At 40.9% G+C, this 21,427-nt stretch overlaps 1 protein-coding gene across 5 annotated transcripts in view; it reads left to right on the top strand.

The window, feature by feature from the left end:
- LOC132145649 (major histocompatibility complex class I-related gene protein-like) overlaps window positions 1–21,427 on the top strand; it is a 56,407-nt gene that overhangs the window by 7,732 nt on the left and 27,248 nt on the right. For 2 of the 5 annotated variants that reach the window (XM_059556808.1, XM_059556807.1), the window contains exon 1: window positions 12,719–12,843. The exons of 1 other annotated variant lie outside the window; for it this stretch is intronic. In XM_059556808.1, the coding sequence (XP_059412791.1) occupies window positions 12,795–12,843 (49 nt within the window). In that variant the 5' untranslated portion in view covers window positions 12,719–12,794. Of the gene's footprint in view, window positions 1–12,718; window positions 12,844–21,427 lie in introns of those variants that run through there. 2 more of the 5 variants (XM_059556810.1, XM_059556811.1) reach the window with 2 other exon arrangements.

Raw genomic sequence — 21,427 nt, 5'->3', positions numbered from 1 at the left:
CTGCCATCAAACTACGCAAGACCGAGAGCGCTGACACAACGGCCATCCTCTCACAACTTGGGGAGCTCTCGAGGCTGATTAATAATCGTTCGGATGCTTTGGAAAAATGGTGGGGGAAAACTCACGTGTTATCGCTAGTATGAAAGAAACAATCAACGAAAATACTAGACAGATTTCTGGAGTGAAGGATGTGATTGACTTTATGAGCGCCGATGTTAAAGAGCTGAAAGTCAAAGTCGGTGCAACTGAGTCACTAGCCAAAAGAGTCGAGTTTAACCGGCATGAACAGGAGAAACGGCTTCTGCGCCTTGAAGCTTACTCACATCGTTGGAGTCTCAGAGTTCACGGGGTCCCTGAAAGTGAGCGGGAAGATGTCGGAGGTAAGATCATCAACGTTTGCCAGCAGCTTCTGCCCGACGCAAAAGAAAAGCTCCCGGATACCGTTCATCGCCTGGGTCGAAAACGGCTAAACGATAGTAAGCCCAGAGGAATCATCATGCAATTTGTCTCTCGTTTCCAACGCGACGCGGTCTGGCGTGCTGCTAAGGATTCAGTTTTCCTTAGAAATAACAACCTGAAAATATCAGAGGATTTGTCGCAAGCAGATAGAGAACGAAGAAACAAGCTGTGGCCCGTCGTGGAAAAGGCCAGAAAAGAAAATAAGCTTGCTTATTTTGTGGGTGGAAGGGCATTTGTTGAGGGAGCTGAGATTTTCCCTCCCGAATGACTAGAATAAGTTTCTTGTTCATTCACATTATCTCTTGACTTTAATACTGCTTCCACCATTTTGACTTGTTCTGGACCATTACCAGTCTACAGTTCTTCTCAAGACACTGAAGACACCTGTCTGGTGTTACTACACTTCTGATTACTATATAAGACAACGCTGCCTTTTCCCAAGATTTAAATAGTTCTATTCTAGAACGTCTTATAGTTTGGTGGATCATATAATATATGTGTTCAGCGAGCGCAGAGAGAAGCAGCAGTTTTCAGTAAAAAAAAAGAAAGTTATTCTGTTGCTTCTAACTCTATTTTACAAGCAAGTATAGCCGACATCAATCACAGCACAACCACTGACTTTATCGTATGTGTATTTGATTTCATTAGTGCAGATTAATGTTTGAGAGCTGGTCATTTAGTCTTAATGGACCGCGTTTCAGTCATTATAATATTCATCCCGTTGTCTTACAACAGAAACACTAAAATATAGTAATAAAAACAGTTTTATTGAGAATTAAATTAAATGGCTAAATTAAATTGCAGTATGTGAGCATACAATCCATTACGAAAATGAACCATGGTTTTACTACAAATAAAACCAAAAAACCAAGGTTACTATAGTTAAACCATAGTAACCACAAATTAACCAAGGTTTTGCTATATTAACCATGGTTTAACCATGGTATTTGTAGTAAATCTGTGGTTATACAAATGGTAGTCAACACGCCAAAAAACCATGGGTTACTACAGTTTTACTATAATAAAACCATGGTTATTTTTCGTAAGGGATACGACGCACTTATACGTCATAAATATGCTAATTAGCACATGATGTTGTGGTATCCTGAATAATTATCATAATCATAATTATTATCAGTTTATTCTTGTGTACATTTCATGTGACATGATGCACAATTAGCAATATCCATCCTTTTCCTTGATTTGATTTCTATTTGATTTCTATCGTTTCTATCACATTATAAATGCTGTGTTAATTAAAATACATGTTACAACTATTTCGGGATTTTTCATAAGAGTTATCGTTCCGATTTAATATGTATATTATCAGCTGGAGATGGATGTGTGTGATTGGTTGAATGAAAAGGTGCGCGCCACTGCGTGCGGGAGTTCTCGCGATATGCTTCATTCATGATAAAGCATCGGTGAAGAAACATCGCTTGAACGCTTATTCCTTTAATATCATCCTTTACAGGTATAAAATGTACACAAGGCACACCATCATTGCTGTAATTGATTTGTAAAAAAGGCTGTTCTCTATATTGATTGTTTTTCGAGATGCAAATGATTGATATGTTCATAAATTTGGTTTAATGTTAACCATCAAATCCGAGCACATGGTTAGCATAAATGTGTCGTGATTAGATTGCACGCTGGTTATTAGGACATGGAAGTAAAACGTATGTACTGTTGTATGCATTTCATGTTATATTTTATTCATTATGTTTGTTATTCCTTATTCCTTTTATGAGTTTATTTCATGCTTATTCACTGATAGTGTATGTATGACGCCCTGAGAAGACTATGTAGTCGAGTGGAACTATTTACATATCTGGCCTTGTGTCATAAATTGTGATTTGTGGTTACAGTAACAGCATCTAAGTCAATACTGTGTTGATACTATGCATTTGTGATTGTACTGTTGAAAAGTGTGAGACTATGCACTTGTGCAATTCACATCATTTGTATTGATTCATGATAAAGCATCGGTGAAGAAACATCGCTTGAACGCTCATTCCTTTAATATCATCCTTTACAGGAGTATTACAATTTTGGAGGCACCGCTGGGATAGATGTACGATGGAGTGACTCCCTGACCGGTAGAGTCCATTTAGCAACATCATCCCCTTTTTTAGTGACCCAGATAAACTGCAGTGTGAGGCATTCAGGACAAGTGGTGGGAAGAAAAAAAGTCTATTGAGCAGTGCATGCGCTGGGGGTTCAGTTTGTGACCAGTGGCATCCAGGTCAAGTCAGTAAGGTAAACACTACTCTCAACAGCCTGTCTATACAGTTGCAAAAATGGAGGAGCTTAAACATCTTCAGGATGAAATTGGGGAGAAATTATGCACACTATCACTTGAAAAGCTGGCAAAACTCAGTCACCTGACACGAGAGGATGAGACAAATGTAACTCGTTTGTACCTTTTGCTACTTCTTAGTAACTATCTACTGAGAGCTGAGCTAGAAGAGCTAGAAGATGGCGGCATGCCTGAACTTTTAACAATTAATGATAAACTGAGCCAGCTAATGGGAATAACAATTAATGCTTCAGAACAGGTTACAGAGAGAGTGGAAAATAAACTTGGAGATGTTAACACAGTCCAGGGGGCAATGCAAGAAAGTGGAGAAAGTGCAACTGAATTGTTTTCTGCCATGCACATTAGTTCCCCAGCACCACACAATGCAGCAAACATACATACATATGAAGACCATGGCCAAGTTTATTCTCAACCCACCTTTCAGAGACAAGTTACCCCAACATGGCAGAAAGACTTCAAGATTTCTGGTCTCATAGGAGATCTAGGGCAGAAAGACCGGCTCTCATTTTCTAGTCTGGCACGGCAGATTGAAGGTGGACTCAATAAGGGCTATGCAGAACAGGAAATAGTAGATTCTGTCATCAGAGCCATCACACCAGGGCTTCAACTGCGGAGCTATCTAGAAGGAAAGGCAGGATTAACACTCCCAATGCTGAGACGGATACTCCGTTCTCATTTTCAGGAAAAAAATGCTACTGAACTATATAAGCAGCTCACCACAGAAGCTCAGCGCTCTAGAGAAACGCCACAAAGCTTCCTAATAAGAGCTCTTGATCTGAGACAGAAAATTTTGTTTGCTTCTCAGGAGGATGACTCAGGGTTAAAATATGATCCTGCTCTAGTTCAGAATATGTTTTTGCACACAGTCTTGACTGGATTGCAAAAAGACCGCATCCAAAGTGAACTTCAACCATATCTATCAGATCCCACCATTCCAGATGAAGTGTTGCTGGAGAAACTCAATGTGGCTTGTTCCAACGAGTCTGAAAGGCAAAGCAGACGAAAATATGAGAAAAATGTTACCGTTCATGCCGTGCAGCCAAACGAGCCTGCCCCTGAACAAAAATCTCAATCCAAACAGTCTAAGTTTGATTTAATGTCACAACTGAAAAGCCTGAGTGACGATATCATGCAGATTAAAGAGACAATCCAACAGCCCTTAACTGTTCCTCAGCAGTGTTTTGCAGTCTACAACAAAGAACCAGCAGCAGCAGTATCCTCACAGCATCAGATCTCATCTCAGGGTTCCCAACAGACATCAGGATGGACCCAAGTTCAAGAGCATCAGACCTGGAAGCCAGATACAGCTATATATCAAGGACAGGCAGGTCCATACATGTCTCCACACCAGTTCTCACAAAGCCAACAACAGGTGAGGGAACAGAAAATACCTCTTCCACCTGCAAACCCAGTTCAGTTGTCTGCTGCTTCACAAGAACATTCCCTCCAGCCTCATCAGCATTATTCAGTGCCAGAAACTCACCATGGGCAGCCGTTTGTTTATCCTTCTCCTCAGCAGCATCCCATGTCCTTCAGTTATTCAACTCAGCCATCAAGTTTTGCAGCACTGCAGCATTATTCTCAACAGTATATGGTGCCAACACAACAGTACCCTCGTCGGTTCCGCCAGCCCCGTTCCTCACTAGCCAGACAATGTTTCCATTGCCAGCAGCGAAAAGCAGAAGAACCTTGCACCCATTGTTACCACTGTGGCAGCAGCGAGCACTTCTCAGCTGGCTGTAGGAGTAAAGGTGCCAGGCCTCAGATAGGAGCTCCGTTAAACAAGAGCGGGTTGCCCCCAAGGGACAGGGTGTGACCCGAGCAGTAGGGAAGTCCCCAAAATACGAGAAATGTAGCATGGGCCTTGAGAGACAGCTTGAGTTTCAGTCGCTTGATAATATTTTAGCTGCCCCTTGTCAAGTTAACCAGCACTCTGCCATCACATCCTTAGTAGGCAAACAATGCCTTGTGACCTGTTATCTACAGAAAAAAAAACAGGAGCATTATGGGACACAGGCTCTCAAGTATGCATTATAGATGAGCAGTGGAAAGCCAAATACGCACCTGCAGTGACATTGAGAAACATTTCTGAGGCAACTGAAGCACCAGACAGTCTGCGGCTGGTGGCAGCCAATGGAACAAACATGCCATACAGTGGATGGGTGGAACTGACTTTCAAGCTGGCATCCCCTGTAACCGATGAGAAAGAGTAAAAAATTCCTGTGCTTGTCTTGAAGGACCATGATTTGTCCAGACCCATCATTGGGTATAATGTGATAGAACAAATAATGAGACAGAATGAAACAAATGGATCTCATGATGTGACTAATGTGTGTTTGTAAAGGACTGTTAGAAATGCTTTCCCCAGCATAAAGAAGAAAAGTGTACATACCCTCATCAATTTGGTGACTACAGATGTTTCCAGCGAGTACATAGTAAGAACCATGAAAGAGCCTGTAAACATACTGAAGCACACCGTTATGCAAATTCAGTGTTTGGTAAAAGTGCCTTATGTGAAACAAGAAAGTGTGCTGCTGTTTGAACCACCTGTTAACCCACTGTACCCTGATGGCCTTGAACTTTTTGATACACTCCACATTCTGAAAAGGGGAGCCCGCCCAGTGATTACTATCATTGTGCAGAATGGAACAGACCATGACATCATGCTCAGTGGTAGAACTGAGATAGGAACTTTGCAGCCAGTCAAGTCCGTCTTACCAATAGCAAACCCACAGTCTGCAGCCACAACCTCTGTCACTCAGGTTCTACCAGAAACAATGGAAGGAGATGGCAACGAAGATTCATGGGAGCCTCCAGTAGATTTGAGCCATTTAACTCTGCCTCAACAACAACAAGTGAAGCAGATGTTGCGGGAAGAATGTCATGCCTTCTCAAAGTCAGATGATGTTAATGGCTGTGTTCCAGGGTTGCAACTGAGTATTTCATTAAATGATAACACCCCTGTTGCACGCACGTATACATCAGTCCCTAAACCATTATACCAGGAAATGAAGGACTACTTACACGACCTGATTGCTCAAGGATGGGTGGCTAAGCCTCATTCCCCTTATTCGTCCCCAATTGTCTGCGTCCGTAAAAAGGATGGCAGCCTCAGGCTGTGTATTGACTATAGGGACCTGAACAGCAAAACAATCCCTGATCGCCAGCCAATACCCAGGGTGCAGGATATCCTAGACGGCCTTGGGGGCAATGCGTGGTTCTCTCTGCTTGACCAGGGCAAGGCGTACCATCAAGGCTTCATGTCCCCAGAGAGTAGGTACCTTACTGCATTCACAACACTGTGGGGTCTCTATGAATGGATCCGTATCCCTTTCGGCCTTATGAATGCACCTGCAGCATTCCAACGGTTTATGGAGGAAAGTCTGGAAGGTTTGAGAGACAAAATATGCATACCCTATTTAGATGACATCCTGGTCTTTACTGAGACCTTCGACGAACAGGTGGAAGCAGTAAGGAGAGTGCTGCAAAGGCTACAGTCCCATGGAGTCAAGTTAAAACCCAGAAAATGTGAGCTCTTTAAGAAGGAGGTGCGCTATCTGGGCAGAATTGTCTCAGCTGAAGGCAGTCGTATTGATCCAGCAGACACAGTTGCTGTAATGGCACTAAAAGAACAGACACCAAGCACTGTGGGAGACCTGCGCAAGATTCTGGGCCTGCTCAGCTATTATCGACAATAGATTAAAGACTTCTCCCGGATCGCCAATCCCCTCTACGACCTGCTAAAAGGTAAGGCTGATGGTAATGAGCCACAGAGAAAAGGAAGAGACAAATAAAAAAATAACAAACGGAATCATGTGGTGTCATCAAGTAAACCAATTGAGTGGACAGAACACCATCAAGAGATCCTTGAAAAGTTGATTAACTGCTTGATCGAGCCTCCAATCTTAGGATTTCCAGACTACTCCCAGCCGTTCATCCTCCATACAGACGCATCCAATCAAGGGTTAGGTGCCGTTCTATACCAGAACCAGCATGGCAAGCTGAGAGTAATTGCCTATGGCTCCCGGACCTTGACACCAGAAAAAATGAAAAATTCAGAGACTACCTGTATTATGCACCAACCTTTACAGTGTTTAGTGACAATAACCCATTGACCTATGTGCTGACCTCTGCAAAGTTGAATGCCACCGGGTGTAGATGGGTTTCAGAGCTCGCAGATTTCCATTTTACCATCCGCTACCGTCCAGGTAAAGAAAACATAGATGCGGACTCACTCTCCAGGATGCCAGCGGATCTGGAAACAACAATGAGAGAATGTACGGAGGAGTTCTCCTCTGACTGTGTGGGAGTTGTGATTCAAGCGGTGGAGCTCCAGAATAATCCAGATGTCTCCCTTTCTGTAGCCTGTCGGAATGTATTAATATGTGGGGAGGAAAATGAGGGACTCCTCAAACCCCTGTCAAAAGAAGAAATTAGACAAGCACAAAAGGATGACAATGACATTAAAGGGATCATTAAACACTTGCAAACAGGAACTAGGCCTCCTCAGCAGTGGCGTTTGGCCAACTCGTTATCCAAAGTTCTTCTGAGAGAATGGGATAAGCTGAAGCTGGATGAACATGGCATTTTTTTCCGCCACACATCTCAAAGGACACAGCTGGTATTACCAACTCAATTAAAAAAAACTGTTCTAAGGGAAATGCATGATGAGATGGGTCATCAGGGCCTCGACCGCACCACAAGCCTCATTAGGGATCGGTTCTTCTGGCCCTACATGCAGAAAGACATTGAGAACTATGTCCTGAGAACCTGCTCCTGCATCAAACAAAAGAAACCATGCCGTGAGACAAGAGCACCCCTTAAAAGTATCAAAACGACCCACCCTTTTGAATTGGTGTCAATTGACTTTCTACATTTGGACATATGCAAGGGGGGCTATGAGTATATCTTAGTAATTGTCGACCACTTCACCTGATTTGCACAGGCTTATGCCACAACCTCAAAATCAGCAAAAACAGTGGCTGAACGATTATTCAATGATTTTGCCCTCAAGTTTGGGTTTCCGTCCAGGATTCACCACGACCAAGGGGGAGAATTCGAAAATCAGCTACTCACCCAACTGAGGAAGTACAGTGGTGTCGCTGGCTCAAGGACCACCCCCTACCACCCACAGGGAAATGGGCAGGTGAAAAGATTTAACAGGACGTTACTGCAGATGCTTGTAAACCCTGACTGAAAAACAAAAATCGAATTGGAAGGATGCAATCAACAAGTCTTTGCCTATAACTGTACTAGATGTGATGTGACTGGCTTCTCACCCTTCCACCTGCTGTTTGGCCGTACACCAAGGCTGCCCATCGATGCTCTCTTTGGTCTCAACTCAGACAACAACCCTCAAAGTTATAGTGAGTACATGGAACAATGGATGAAAGGGATGCAGGAAGCTTGTGAGATAGCAAGAGAACAGGCAAACAAGTATGCTGAAAGAAACAAAAGAAATTACGATCAAAGAGTGAGGTGTACTGACCTGTTCCCAGGAAGCAGGGTTCTCATGAAAAACTGCTAAAAGGTAAGGCTGATGGTAATGTCCAAGTCCAAGAGGTGGAACCGGGAAACTGAGGAATTACTGGGAAGATGAAGTTCACATTGTCACACGCCAGGTTGCAAGTGATGCACCAATTTACGAAGTAAAACCTGAGCAGGGTAAGGGTAGATCAAAAGTTTTGCATCGCAATCTTCTTCCATGTGACCATCTACCTCTTAAAATCAAACCTCGGAGTTCCAAACCAAAGGAACCAAGGAACAGCAGAACTCAGCCCCCCAAGGAAAGCGGAATGGAACCAGAATGTGATAATGAAAGCGAAGAGGATGACTACTTCTTCCTAGTGGAGCCTTATCAGATAAAACCACGAGAAAGCGGTGATTCTCTAGAAAAACTGGATATGCTACAACCACAGCCAGTATCTTCTGTACCTCGATCTAGTTCTCCAGTATGGGAATCAAGGCCACAGTCACCCCAAGCCGAACTAAAGATAGGTCTTCCAGAACCTACCTTTGTACCTGAAAAAAGACAAGAACTTGATGAAAATGAATCAACTGTTGACACAATGCAACGAGACTTACCTGTTAATGAAACAACTGAAGTGCCTGTGTCCAAGGACAGGACCTCAGAGGAGGAAAATAGGTACCAGTTCACCAGGAGAAAGCGACAGCCACCAAAAAAGCTTACATATGACAATCTTGGGACCCCATCATGCTACAATGTGCAGATCAGTAGCGGTTTTAGGCACGGGCGAACCGGGCAGCCGCCCGGGGCGTCATTTTTTCGTGACACATTGGGGGCGGCAGCACGAGCAGATTAAAAAAGAAAATCCTCTGCGTCGCGAAACGGTTTTTCATAATTTATATCATTTGACTGTGTGTGGAATTGGCAAATTGGCGCTCCCTGCAGCTGCCGGCGCCCCTGCTTGCTGAAAATGTACCATGCACAGAAGCTGTGTGTTGTGAGAGAAGTGTAAAAGGGGGCGGGGCGAGAGGCGCTGGCGACATTTCACCTCTGGGTCTCTCAAATTGAACGGACAGGGCGGGGGGGAATCCACGCTATTAATATAATTAATAATAGGCTAAAATCAGTCACACACCTCGACTTTCTTCCAAATAACGCACATTTCATTCATAATGTTATAATACAGGCATATAGTTCCTGCAAATGAAATTAGGTAATACAAAACGATTATGCGGTCATCAAGGTGAATTGGTTTAGTCTTGACTTCTGGTCGTGAGGTCGTGAGTGACAGTTGGGGGGATGGGAAATCTGTTGATTGTCGAGTGCCAAATAAACAGAGATGGAGAAGAAAAGGTCAAAGCCATCAGGTGCCCAATTTCGAAAAGAAAAGAAGAAGAGGAGAAACGAGCAAAAGATAAAGGTATGCAACTATGTTCTCTCTCTCTGTATGATTACAGTATCCATTTCATGAATGAAGGGCTAATGTTAATTGGTGGTGGGTATAACTCATTGTTAGCCTTTTTGCTATGATGCTTGCTATGCTTATACAACAATAATTTGGTTTCAACTCAATCACGAGATCTAATTTATAATATTGTGCTTTGCAATAAAACTGTTACAAGTTCAGTTATCATTTCCATCATTTGGTTTAACGTTAGGCCCTGTAAATAACCAACAGCATTTTCAAATCTGTAGGTTAAAGACGAACATTTGCTATTTATTTGCTAGAAGTTGAAGAAGTTGGCTGATTTATTCAATTAAGAACAACAGCCTCTTTTGCTTCTGCTGCAAATTGTTTTCCAAGAGGAACATCAATTTAACAAGTGCAGGAATGGCAAATTGGAAACATGCAAGCAATTATCTCACATCACATGAAAACAGTACAGAACACCTCAATTGCATGAAAGCATGGAAGGAACTGTCAATGAGGTTAAAAAGTGGGACAACTATTGATAAGCAGGAGAAGGCACTTCTGGAGGCTGAAAGGGTGAGATGGAGAGCAGTGCTGACACGTCTCACTGCTATCGTGCAGTCACTGGTTATTCGAAATTACTCGTTCACACAGAAACACTGTTCACACCATCAAATGGGAACTTCCTCAAAGAGGTCGAACTTATGGCCAGGTTTGATCCCATCATGAAAGATCACCTTAACCGTGTCGAAAGAGAAACAGCAAGTCATAACAGCTACCTAGGCCATCATGTGCAGAATGAGCTGATTGATTTGTTGAGCAGCAAAATCATATCTGCTATAGTGGATGACATCAAGCAGGCAAAGTTTTTTTCAATAATTTTGGATTGCACCCCAGATATAAGCCACACAGAACAGTTGTCAGTGGTCATTAGATGGTGTCACTGATGGAGAAGCCCAAATATTCTTAATATTTTTTGTTGATAATATTGTTGCTCTCTGCTTTTGTTACTTTTTATATATCTGATTGTATATATTTTTGGCATATTAATATAGTGTATATTTATTTAAGTTCTGATAACTTATACTCATATTTTGTGCAGAATGGTGTTTATTGTCCTTTGGCAATGTTGGAGGTGGAAATTGTGCACCTTAAAAAGTGTGTTTGCTGTTTAAATTGCAATAGTTAATAAATTACCACTTATGTTGTTATAATAAAATATAACTGTTTGCGAGGAACTTTTTGCCATTTTTGCTGGAGCAGATGAATGAACTGTTTTTTTTCTTTAAAGAGACTCGTTGGCAGTTTAAACATTTTTTTTTACACTACCTTATAGGACTATTTACAACTATGTGCCTCTAGTCTATTGACTATTAAGGACTCTTGTCTTGAAAATGGGCAATATCAACCATTATATATGTCTGCTTGTTAAAAAAAAAAATTGTAAAAGAAAAAATGTACAAGGAAATTGTTGATAACAGTACTGTCATATGTGATGTCGGAGATAACTGCTGGTTAAACCTAAAAGTTTAAATACAGTGAATTGAGCATTAATGTGCCTAATTAAGCAATTTGATGTCTGGACGACATCTTTACTTTGAGGGGGAGAGTGTGGTATCCTGAATAATTATCATAATCATAATTATTATCAGTTTATTCTTGTGTACATTTCATGTGACATGATGCACAATTAGCAATATCCATCATTTTCCTTGATTTGATTTATATTTGATTTCTATCGTTTCTATCACATTATAAATGCTGTGTTAATTAATATACATGTTACAACTATTTCGGGATTTTTCATAAGAGTTATCGTTCCGATTTAATATGTATATTATCAGCTGGAGATGGATGTGTGTGATTGGTTGAATGAAAAGTTGCGCGCTACTGCGTGCGGGAGTTCTCGCGATATGCTTCATTCATGATAAAGCATCGGTGAAGAAACATCGCTTGAACGCTTATTCCTTTAATATCATCCTTTACAGGTATAAAATGTACACAAGGCACACCATCATTGCTGTAATTGATTTGTAAAAAAGGCTGTTCTCTATATTGATTGTTTTTCGAGATGCAAATGATTGATATGTTCATAAATTTGGTTTAATGTTAACCATCAAATCCGAGCACATGGTTAGCATAAATGTGTCGTGATTAGATTGCACGCTGGTTATTAGGACATGGAAGTAAAACGTATGTACTGTTGTATGCATTTCATGTTATATTTTATTCATTATGTTTGTTATTCCTTATTCCTTTTATGAGTTTATTTCATGCTTATTCACTGATAGTGTATGTATGACGCCCTGAGAAGACTATGTAGTCGAGTGGAACTATTTACATATCTGGCCTTGTGTCATAAATTGTGATTTGTGGTTACAGTAACAGCATCTAAGTCAATACTGTGTTGATACTATGCATTTACTATGCATGTACTGTTGAAAAGTGTGAGACTATGCACTTGTGCAATTCGCATCATTTGTATTGATTCATGATAAAGCATCGGTAAAGAAACATCGCTTGAACGCTCATTCCTTTAATATCATCCTTTACAGGAGTATTACAATGTCATCTAGTTCATGTTCTCATGATTTATTTTTATGAATTAAAATTTTTCAAAACACCCCCCCCCCCTCTGTTTTTTTCACAAATCGCACCCTGAACATATCCTATTACACTGTGAAAGCATATAAAAGAGAAAGAATGCGATTAGGAATTAAGTTTGTTGAATATTGAATGTATAACAGTTAGACATAAGATAATACTAGCATATGCTCCAGCACAATATAAAGTCTATAATGCAATTACAAATTATTTGAAAGCAATAATAAATAGAATTTGAATAAATAGAAGTTTAATAGATTTTTGAAGATGACATGATGAAGCAAAATACAAAATAATTGTATCCTTGTGTAAAGTTTTTTTTAAGCTGTTGTCACCAATATAGCTACGTCATGCTCCACAGCTAGTGCAGTGGCGGAAATGCACCTTTTAAGTGTGTTTGCCAACCGCCATTAAAAAAAAAAGAAAAACTGCACTTCACTGTATTTCGTGATGAGAATGCGCAATTTACGATAAAAGACGCCTGTTTTTCTTTCTTTCTTTTTCATGTGGACCTGGATTCATTAATTAAGACAATGTTCCTGCTTCTGTATCTGTTGTCATATTTGACCGTCGTCAGTGCAGGTAAATTAATCTACTGAATTCATACGGATTTATACTCACACGGAGTTACATCTATATACATACACCTTTCACCTTTTAAGACAAAAAAATAAAGATGGATTCATTGTTATTTTTAATTAAAATGCACAACAACAATAAAAAAGTAAGATTCAATGACAAACGAGCTTACAAAACGTTTATTAACAAAAAAGATGAGACATGGCATAGGTCTACACTAACGAACATTAATTACTAATAAGTTACAGAACATTTAGCAAACACAGAGGAATAAAAAAATAAAATAAAAGAGAGGCTCCATTGCATAACGTGAGGTAAACAGCCTCGGCGAAGAAGCAAAATGAAAACGAAACTGAAAGAAAAGTAATACTAAACTTGCTGCCGGTCTTTTATTTATTTATTTATTTTTAATTATTAGGGCCCAAACACTGCAGTGCGAGGACCCTATTGGAATTGCTCCGTTTATTCTTCTTCTTCTTCTTCTTCTTCTTCCTCTTCTTCTTCTTCTTCTTCTCCGTAATGAAGCGCATTTTTGAGGGCCTAAACATGCTCCAAAACTCACGAAACTTTGCACACGCATCAGGACAGGCGAAAATTTACATCTGGTGATATAGGTTTCAGAAGTGGGTGTGGCAAAATGGCTCGATAGCGCCACCTGGTAAATTTCAACGGAGTGTCCCTCGAGCTACATTTCACGTACATGCATGAAAATCGGTACGCACGTGTAACACACCAATACCTACAAAAAAGTCTCTTGGTACAACATCCAAAACCCAACAGGAAGTAAGTTATTTAGAATTTCCTGTACGATTTTTGTGCAGTTTTTGCCGTTTCCATGCCTCGTACATTGACGAACTCCTCCTACAGTTTTAATCGGACTATCTTAAAATTTGGTGAGGGTCATCATAAGACCTTTGTGACGTTAAATTGCGAAGCTTTTGAATTTTCGTCAAGGGGTGTGTCCCTGTCGGCCTGACAAAATTTGATGTTTCGCTGTGAAATAGGAAGTTGCTGTAACTCAGGCAAGCAATGTCCGATCTGCCCCAAACTTCACACGTGTTATGGGTGTTCTGTCCTGAACAAACACCCATGACCAAATGCAGTTATAGTCATAGCGCCACCTGCTGGTAACAGGAAGTGACATGGTTAACACAGTTATGGACTCCTAGAAACATATTAAAAAGTGCCAACAAGTGTTAAATAAGCTGGCAACATGCTAGTAACCTACTAACAGTGTTGGGAAGGTTACTTTGGAAATGTAATAGGTTACAGATTACAAGTTACCCTATTTAAAATGTAATAGTAGTGTAACTTTTTTAATTACTTTAATAAAGTAATGTAACTAATTACTTTTGAGTACATTTTGATTACTTTTATAAATTTCTAATGAATGTTAATTTTCAACTGTTAATCATCTTCAACCATTTTACACCATGCAGGTTTAACCTTACAGTAGTGCTCAATACTGTCAGACTTTCACCATCCTTCATCAGCTGAATTAAGATGATCACATTTGAACACATCCACCACACAATCAGACTTTAGTACTGCCTTTAACTTTGAGATTGATCTGAAGTTCAAAGCAGATTTAAAATCAAAAGAAATAGTTTATAGATACTGTTTTTGAAACCAAATCTTTGCATAACTACAGGCATCTAACTGCATCTAACAATGGTTTGGGGAAAAATAGTTAATAAAAAAAATAAAAGCATATACATCAACTCAAATACGGTTATCTAATAAGCATGTGTCCTATTTTGTGTACTAAACTCCTGAAACATTGGTGTCTTTCTGAAACACCGCTGTCTCTTTGTATATGATATGATATGATGATAGTTTCTCAAAATAAGTAAAAAATGCTCAAGAAGTGACTATTCTAGAGATTAATTTCCATGAGGGGCGGACTGGGAAAAAAATTGGCTGGGAAATCTCACACTCATACACCCACAACCCATTCTGAAACATGGACAACCCTATTTTTTTTTTGGACCTGACATGAAAAAGATTTGAATCCTTAGGTTGGGGGACTTGCAAAGTAATTAAGAGTTCTCTACTGAACTGCACCTTCACTTCCATTATCCATCCATCCTCTCATGACTTTAATACTGAAGATTTTTATTTGACTTTTACCATGTTTTGTAAGTGCAATTTTGTTTTTTTGGCAAATGAATTACCACTTGTATTTATTTTTACTACAAATTCCATAGTTAAACCACGGTTAGTGCCATACCATAGGCTACATTAATTTTCCTAAGGGTTGTGTTTTTGTATGCACTAGCTCCCCCTAAACCTATGATAAAATATGATGATTTGTCTGCTAACTTACTACTGTAACATTACAAAAGATAATAATGACGTCGTTTATACAGTATTTTGAGTGATTGCGAGCAATGTGCTACTTCTGCTTGACTAAGTAAACAAAGACAAAACTACATTAGCATATTTACAGATGAAACTGACCTGCACCTGAAACCCTGAACAGAAGAGTCGCTTCTCTGCTCCAGCTGTGCGCTTACACAGTTCACTCCGGTCTCTCTCTCTCTCGCATTGATTACTCGGAGTCTGATCCAAACCGTTCGGCGGAGGCGCGGAGAGCGCGCGAGCCCAACCATTGCCAGTCACGACTAACCGATTCATGATTTATTAGAGATTTAATTATCGAATGGCGGATTCGGAAATAATCGCTTTAGTATATTCGGCCTGCAATTATACAATAACAATATTAAAGTAGAAGGCCAAATCGTCAGCCAGGCCACCGGGAATAGTCCCGGTTCTCCCGATGTCCAGTCAGCGCCTGATTTCCACAGACACGCAGAATGTGCAGGATTCATATTCAGTCTTTTTGCGGATTAATGTTCACAGACATCAGTCCATATCGGGTTTTGATTCAAGTGTACTGACCTAATTTTGATTTATTCGTCCAAAATGTGGCATATTGCGTCCGCGTTATAGGCTGAATTCCATTTTTATGACTGGATTCTACGAATGTGTTTTCCGCGTCTCGGATATTATGGCCCATATGTTTTAGTGCAATTTGGGAAAGAAATAAGCTGTATGTGGATGTGTGTAAATATTCAAATGTAATCCTCTTTGTAATCGTTACAATTTTCATAAGTAACTGTAATTTAATTACTCATTTTTTCTTAGTAACTGTAACTGATTACTGTTACATTTATTTTGTAATTAAATTACGTAACGCCGTTACATGTAACTAGTTACTCCCCAACACTGCCTACTAATACACAGTGGCGGATTTAGCAAATTGGGGGCCCAAGGCGAAGGTATGTATGGGGCCCCCCCATCCGATTTTTAAAAAAGAGCGAAAAAAAAAAAAGACTGAATTGTGGATAGGCAGGTAAAGCTAATCTACGGGGAAGTGAAGTTTGAAGAGGAGAAAAAAAAAACTTCCCCTTTGAACCCTGCATACACTTCTTTACTCCAAAATGAAGATGGAAAGCAGAGACCACACAAAGTGTAGCACTACACAAACTAATAGTCACGATTGAACCCAACAGATAACAGATAACAAAATTTGCCAAAATGCCAGGAAAACCAGCACTGTTTATTATTTTTATAAGAGCAAATTAACATAACCAGCAAGACAAGTAGTAAGGGTAAACCCCCACAAACAGCCATATACTTAGCAAATATTGCATTCTACAAACAAACCCATGTACAAGATACAGGATATTGTAAGTGAATTGACATTACATTTGAGATTGAACATTTCAAACATTCTACAAACAAACCTATGTACATGATAGTGTGTGTGTGTGTGTGAGAGAGAGAGGGCTGAAGTTGCAATTGCCATTGCATAAGCAGACCCATGTACAGGATACAGGGTATGACAGAAAGTGTGTGTGTGTGTGTGTGTCATTGTCTGAGTGAGTGAGTGAGTGTCTGTGAGTGAGTGTGAGTGTCTGAGTGAGTGAGTGAGTGTCTGTGAGTGAGTGTGAGTGTCTGAGTGAGTGAGTGTCTGTGAGTGAGTGTGAGTGTCTGAGTGAGTGAGTGTCTGTGAGTGAGTGTGAGTGTCTGAGTGAGTGTCTGTGAGTGTCTGAGTGAGTGAGTGTCTGTGAGTGAGTGTCTGTGAGTGAGTGTGAGTGTCTGAGTGAGTGAGTGTCTGTGAGTGAGTGTGAGTGTCTGAGTGAGTGAGTGTCTGTGAGTTTCTGAGTGAGTGTCTGTGAGTGAGTGTCTGTGAGTGTCTGAGTGAGTGTCTGTGAGTGTCTGTGAGTGAGTGTCTGTGAGTGTCTGTGAGTGAGTGTCTGTGAGTGAGTGAGTGAGTGTCTGTGAGTGTCTGAGTGAGTGAGTGTCTGTGAGTTTCTGAGTGAGTGTCTGAGTGAGTGAGTGTCTGTGAGTGTCTGAGTGAGTGAGTGTCTGTGAGTGTCTGAGTGAGTGAGTGTCTGAGTGAGTGAGTGTCTGTGAGTGTCTGAGTGAGTGTCTGAGTGAGTGAGTGAGTGTCTGTGAGTTTCTGAGTGAGTGTCTGTGAGTGAGTGTCTGTGAGTGTCTGAGTGAGTGTCTGAGTGAGTGAGTGAGTGAGTGTCTGTGAGTTTCTGAGTGAGTGTCTGTGAGTGAGTGTCTGTGAGTGTCTGAGTGAGTGACTGTGAGTGTCTGAGTGAGTGAGTGAGTGAGTGTCTGAGTGAGTGAGTGAGTGAGTGTCTGAGTGAGTGAGTGTCTGTGAGTGTCTGAGTGAGTGAGTGAGTGTCTGTGAGTTTCTGAGTGAGTGTCTGTGAGTGAGTGTCTGTGAGTGTCTGAGTGAGTGACTGTGAGTGTCTGAGTGAGTGAGTGAGTGAGTGTCTGAGTGAGTGAGTGTCTGTGAGTGTCTGAGTGAGTGAGTGTGAGTGTCTGAGTGAGCGAGTGTGTGAGTGAGTGAGTGAGTGAGTGTCTTTGAGTAAGTGAGTGAGTGTCTGAGTGAGCGAGTGTCAGTGAGTGAGTGTCTGAGTGAGTGAGTAAGTGAGTGAGTGAGTGTCTGAGTGAGTGAGTGAGTGAGTGAGTGAGTGTCTTTGAGTGAGTGAGTGAGTGAGTGAGTGAGTGAGTGAGTGAGTGAGTGAGTGAGAGTCTATGAGAGAGAAAAGAGAGATTGTTCTCCACATGACACACTTCTGACACATAGAGTCCTACTTGTTGACATTTTCTCACAGGTCTTCTCACCAACATGATGTGCAGATGTAGGAGCTGTACCTGTAAAATAATAATAATAATAAAAAACATTGTCACCAACTAACAAAATGGTCTATGAACAAAATGAGTGTGGGACAATTTTGTGGTCCAATAAAAGGTTGAGTCAATTACCTTAGCTATCCAGAAGTTAGTGATGGGCTTCTTTCTTCTATTATGAAGTGAAAGAATAACAAAAAACAACAGCAGTCAATCATTGGGATTAAGAAATAATTAGAATTTTTCTATTGTTAAATGATTACCTTCTCTATTTTGCGTCTCTGTCCCTTCCTTTCTCTCTTTCTCATCCCTCTGTTTCTTTTCCTCCTCATGCCTGTTTTTAGTCTTTCTCTCCCTTGTCTGTCTTTCTCTTCCTCTACTCCTTTTTCTGTTCTTCTCCTGCTCTTCTTTATTGACTGTGTTTGAGTGCTGAGTGTATCATCTGCTTTTGTCTCTGTCCCTTCTCTCCTCCTCCCTCTCTTCCTCCTCATGCCTTTTTTTGTCTTTCTCATCATGTTCATACTAATCTTACTCTGCGAGCCTTGGCCTCAGCAAATTTTCTAACTATGGAGTCTGTATCAACAGTTTCCACTATGTCATGTTCGATGGAAATGACAGCCAGGGATGACAGTCTTTCTTGGGACATAGATGAGCGCAGATATGTTTTCAGTCGTTTCAATGTAGAGAAACTTCTCTCACCTGATGCAACTGTAACAGGAAGAGTAAGCAAGAGCCGCAGGGCTATGCTAAGATTTGGATACAGATCTAGGAGATTCTCTTTGTATATGTAGTTAAGAACTTCCAATGGTGATGAGATGTGTGGGGGGAAAGACTTAACAGCACCTGTAATTTCCATTTTTAGGTCCCCTGCATCCACATCCTCCATTGCCTTCTCAAACCTGTTGCAGCATTCATCTAGATTGCCTGCCTGTATGGTGCTTTTCATTATATCAGTGGAGTAGAGAAATCCATACAACTTAAAGAAGTTCTCCATGTAGGAGAATCTCTCCCTAGTCTTGACCAGGGCAGTATCAACTAGGTGTAAGAAGAACTCTCTTCTGAAACGTTCCTCTGCAGTTGAAGTAGTCTCCTCTGTGCCCTCATAGTCAAACTGCCTTTTTGTTTTTTTCTGCCGAATGTCTGCCCAGATCATCTCCACCTCCATCTTCTCTGCAATTTCCCTGGCATCTATTTTGGCGGCATTGAATCCGTGCTCCCTGAAATCTTGGAGGAAGTCTATGACTGCAGAGATTTCCCTCTTCATGGTCTCAATGCTCACTTTGGGGCCCTGTAGGATCTTACTAACTTTGTTGATAACGTACAATACATTGTACCACACCACACAACTTACCATAAATGGCCATTTCTTCAGTTCCCGGCAGAGGCTTGAAGCACTGGATGCACACTCTGAATCACTCTTTTCTATGGCAAAGTCATGTAAAGCCTCCAGGGCATTCAAAATTTCTGGAAGCTGATACCGTACAGCTTTTACAGCCTCCACACGGCATTCCCATCTGGTGGTTGACAAGGCCTTGATGGTAAAATCCTTCACATTCGCCTGGAGAATGGCCCACCGCTGAACAGAGCCACTAAAAAGATTGTAGAGTCTCTGTAACACACCATAGAAGTTGAGGGATATTGTGGATGATTTGGCAGCATCCCCAATGACCAGGTTCAGTGTGTGACTTCCACACGGGACACAGAGGGCTTTGGAGTTGAGGTCAAGGACCCTCTTTTGTACCCCCTGCTTCTTTCCCTGCATGTTACTGCCGTTATCATAAGATTGACCACGGCAGTCAGAGATATCCAGGTGCAGTGTTTCCAGATGTCCAAGAAAAAGTTCGAGTAGGCCTTTGCCAGTTGTGTCCTCTGCCAAAAGAAAGCCTACAAAATGCTCGTGGATGGACACGTCTTTGTGCAGCTCGCAATTAACTAGGCGCAGGACCACAGACAGCTGTTCATTGTGGCTGATGTCAGGTGTGCAATCCATTATGACTGCATAATATTTGGCCCTCTTCACTTTTTCAACAATGGCATCAAGGGTGCTCTTTGCCACATGTGATATCAATTCATTCTGGATGTGCTTACTCAAATAAGTGTCTGACAGCTCTTTTTCTTGGATTCTTCTTAAATGTTCTTTCATGAATGGGTCAAATTTTGCCATCAGCTGTACTTGTCCTAGGAAGTTTCCATTGCCATGCTCATATAATTTCTCCGTATGCCCACGGAAAGCAAGATTTCGCTCAGCTAGATGGGTAATTATGGCAAGCAATCTTTTTAAAATATTTCTCCATCTCTCAATTTCTGCCATCATTGCATTTTGGTTCAGCTGATCAATGGCTGTGCCTGTCTGAAGTCTTTGGGTAAGTGTGTGCCAGGACTCCATATGAGACACATGTTCAGCGGACCTCTCATGCTGTTTCAGGTGAGCTCCGAGGTTTCTCCAATTGTTAAAACCATCTGAACTTAAATGTGTGTTCCCCTCTCCAAAAAGTCGGCAACAAAAGCACATAACACAGTCCCCTGATTCACTGTAGATAAGCCACGTCCTATTAATCTTCTCCCCGTTCTTCATTTGGATGCAGTAATTATTACTGGTAAATCTCCGCCCCTCTTGATTTTTGGGGAATTCTACACCGGCTTGTATGGGACCTTTGCGAACGATCGCACATCTCTCCTCGGCTGTGAGCTTCTTAGGCCAGAGAGCCGGGTCATCTGTCAGCAAGCCCACAGTGCTTTGGTTGGTGGCAGCAGGATTAGCACAGCTAGGGCTATTACTACACTGTAAAAAAAAGAATTGTAATTTTAACAGTAAAAAACTGTAAAAAAGCAACGGAAATGCTTAACAGTATGTTAATTAATTGCTTAACAGTATGTACCCTTACAGTGAAAAACTGTAATAGCTCTCACAGGACATTTCATGTAATTTTACTGTAAAATACTGTTAAATGTACAGATTTTGGAAGAACACTGTTAAAAAAAAATACCATAAACTTACCATTGCATTTACCGTACCTTACCGTAAAAATAAAAATAAAATTTAAGGTATAAAACTGGAAGCTGTGGTTGCCAATACTTTACCGTAAAAAATACTTTAGAAACATTTATGTTTAATGGCATTGAACTAAATTTTACCGTAAAAAAACATTGTGGCTATTTATTGATGATGGCATAATCGTCATGTAGTGGCCTGATTCACTGAGCTCATAAAGAGTCTTATCTTTCATTGTATGGGGAATGTTTAATACTAATTAATATTTCATGTTTTTGAGTATTATAGCTCTGTGACCCTACCGCATGCAAGCTAGCAGTGACAAACAGGTAATCTGAAGAACTTTAAAAACACACGATGTACAAAAAAGGATTAAAACTTCTAACGTTATATGAGTTAGCCTAGATCAACACAGACATCAAGAATCGGCGTATGAATCTC

Source organism: Carassius carassius, chromosome 8 (genome assembly GCF_963082965.1).
Source record: "Carassius carassius chromosome 8, fCarCar2.1, whole genome shotgun sequence".
Classification (NCBI taxonomy): Eukaryota; Metazoa; Chordata; class Actinopteri; order Cypriniformes; family Cyprinidae; genus Carassius; species Carassius carassius.
Note: the sequence above shows the minus strand (reverse complement) of the source record. Positions and strands in the feature narration are given on the sequence as shown.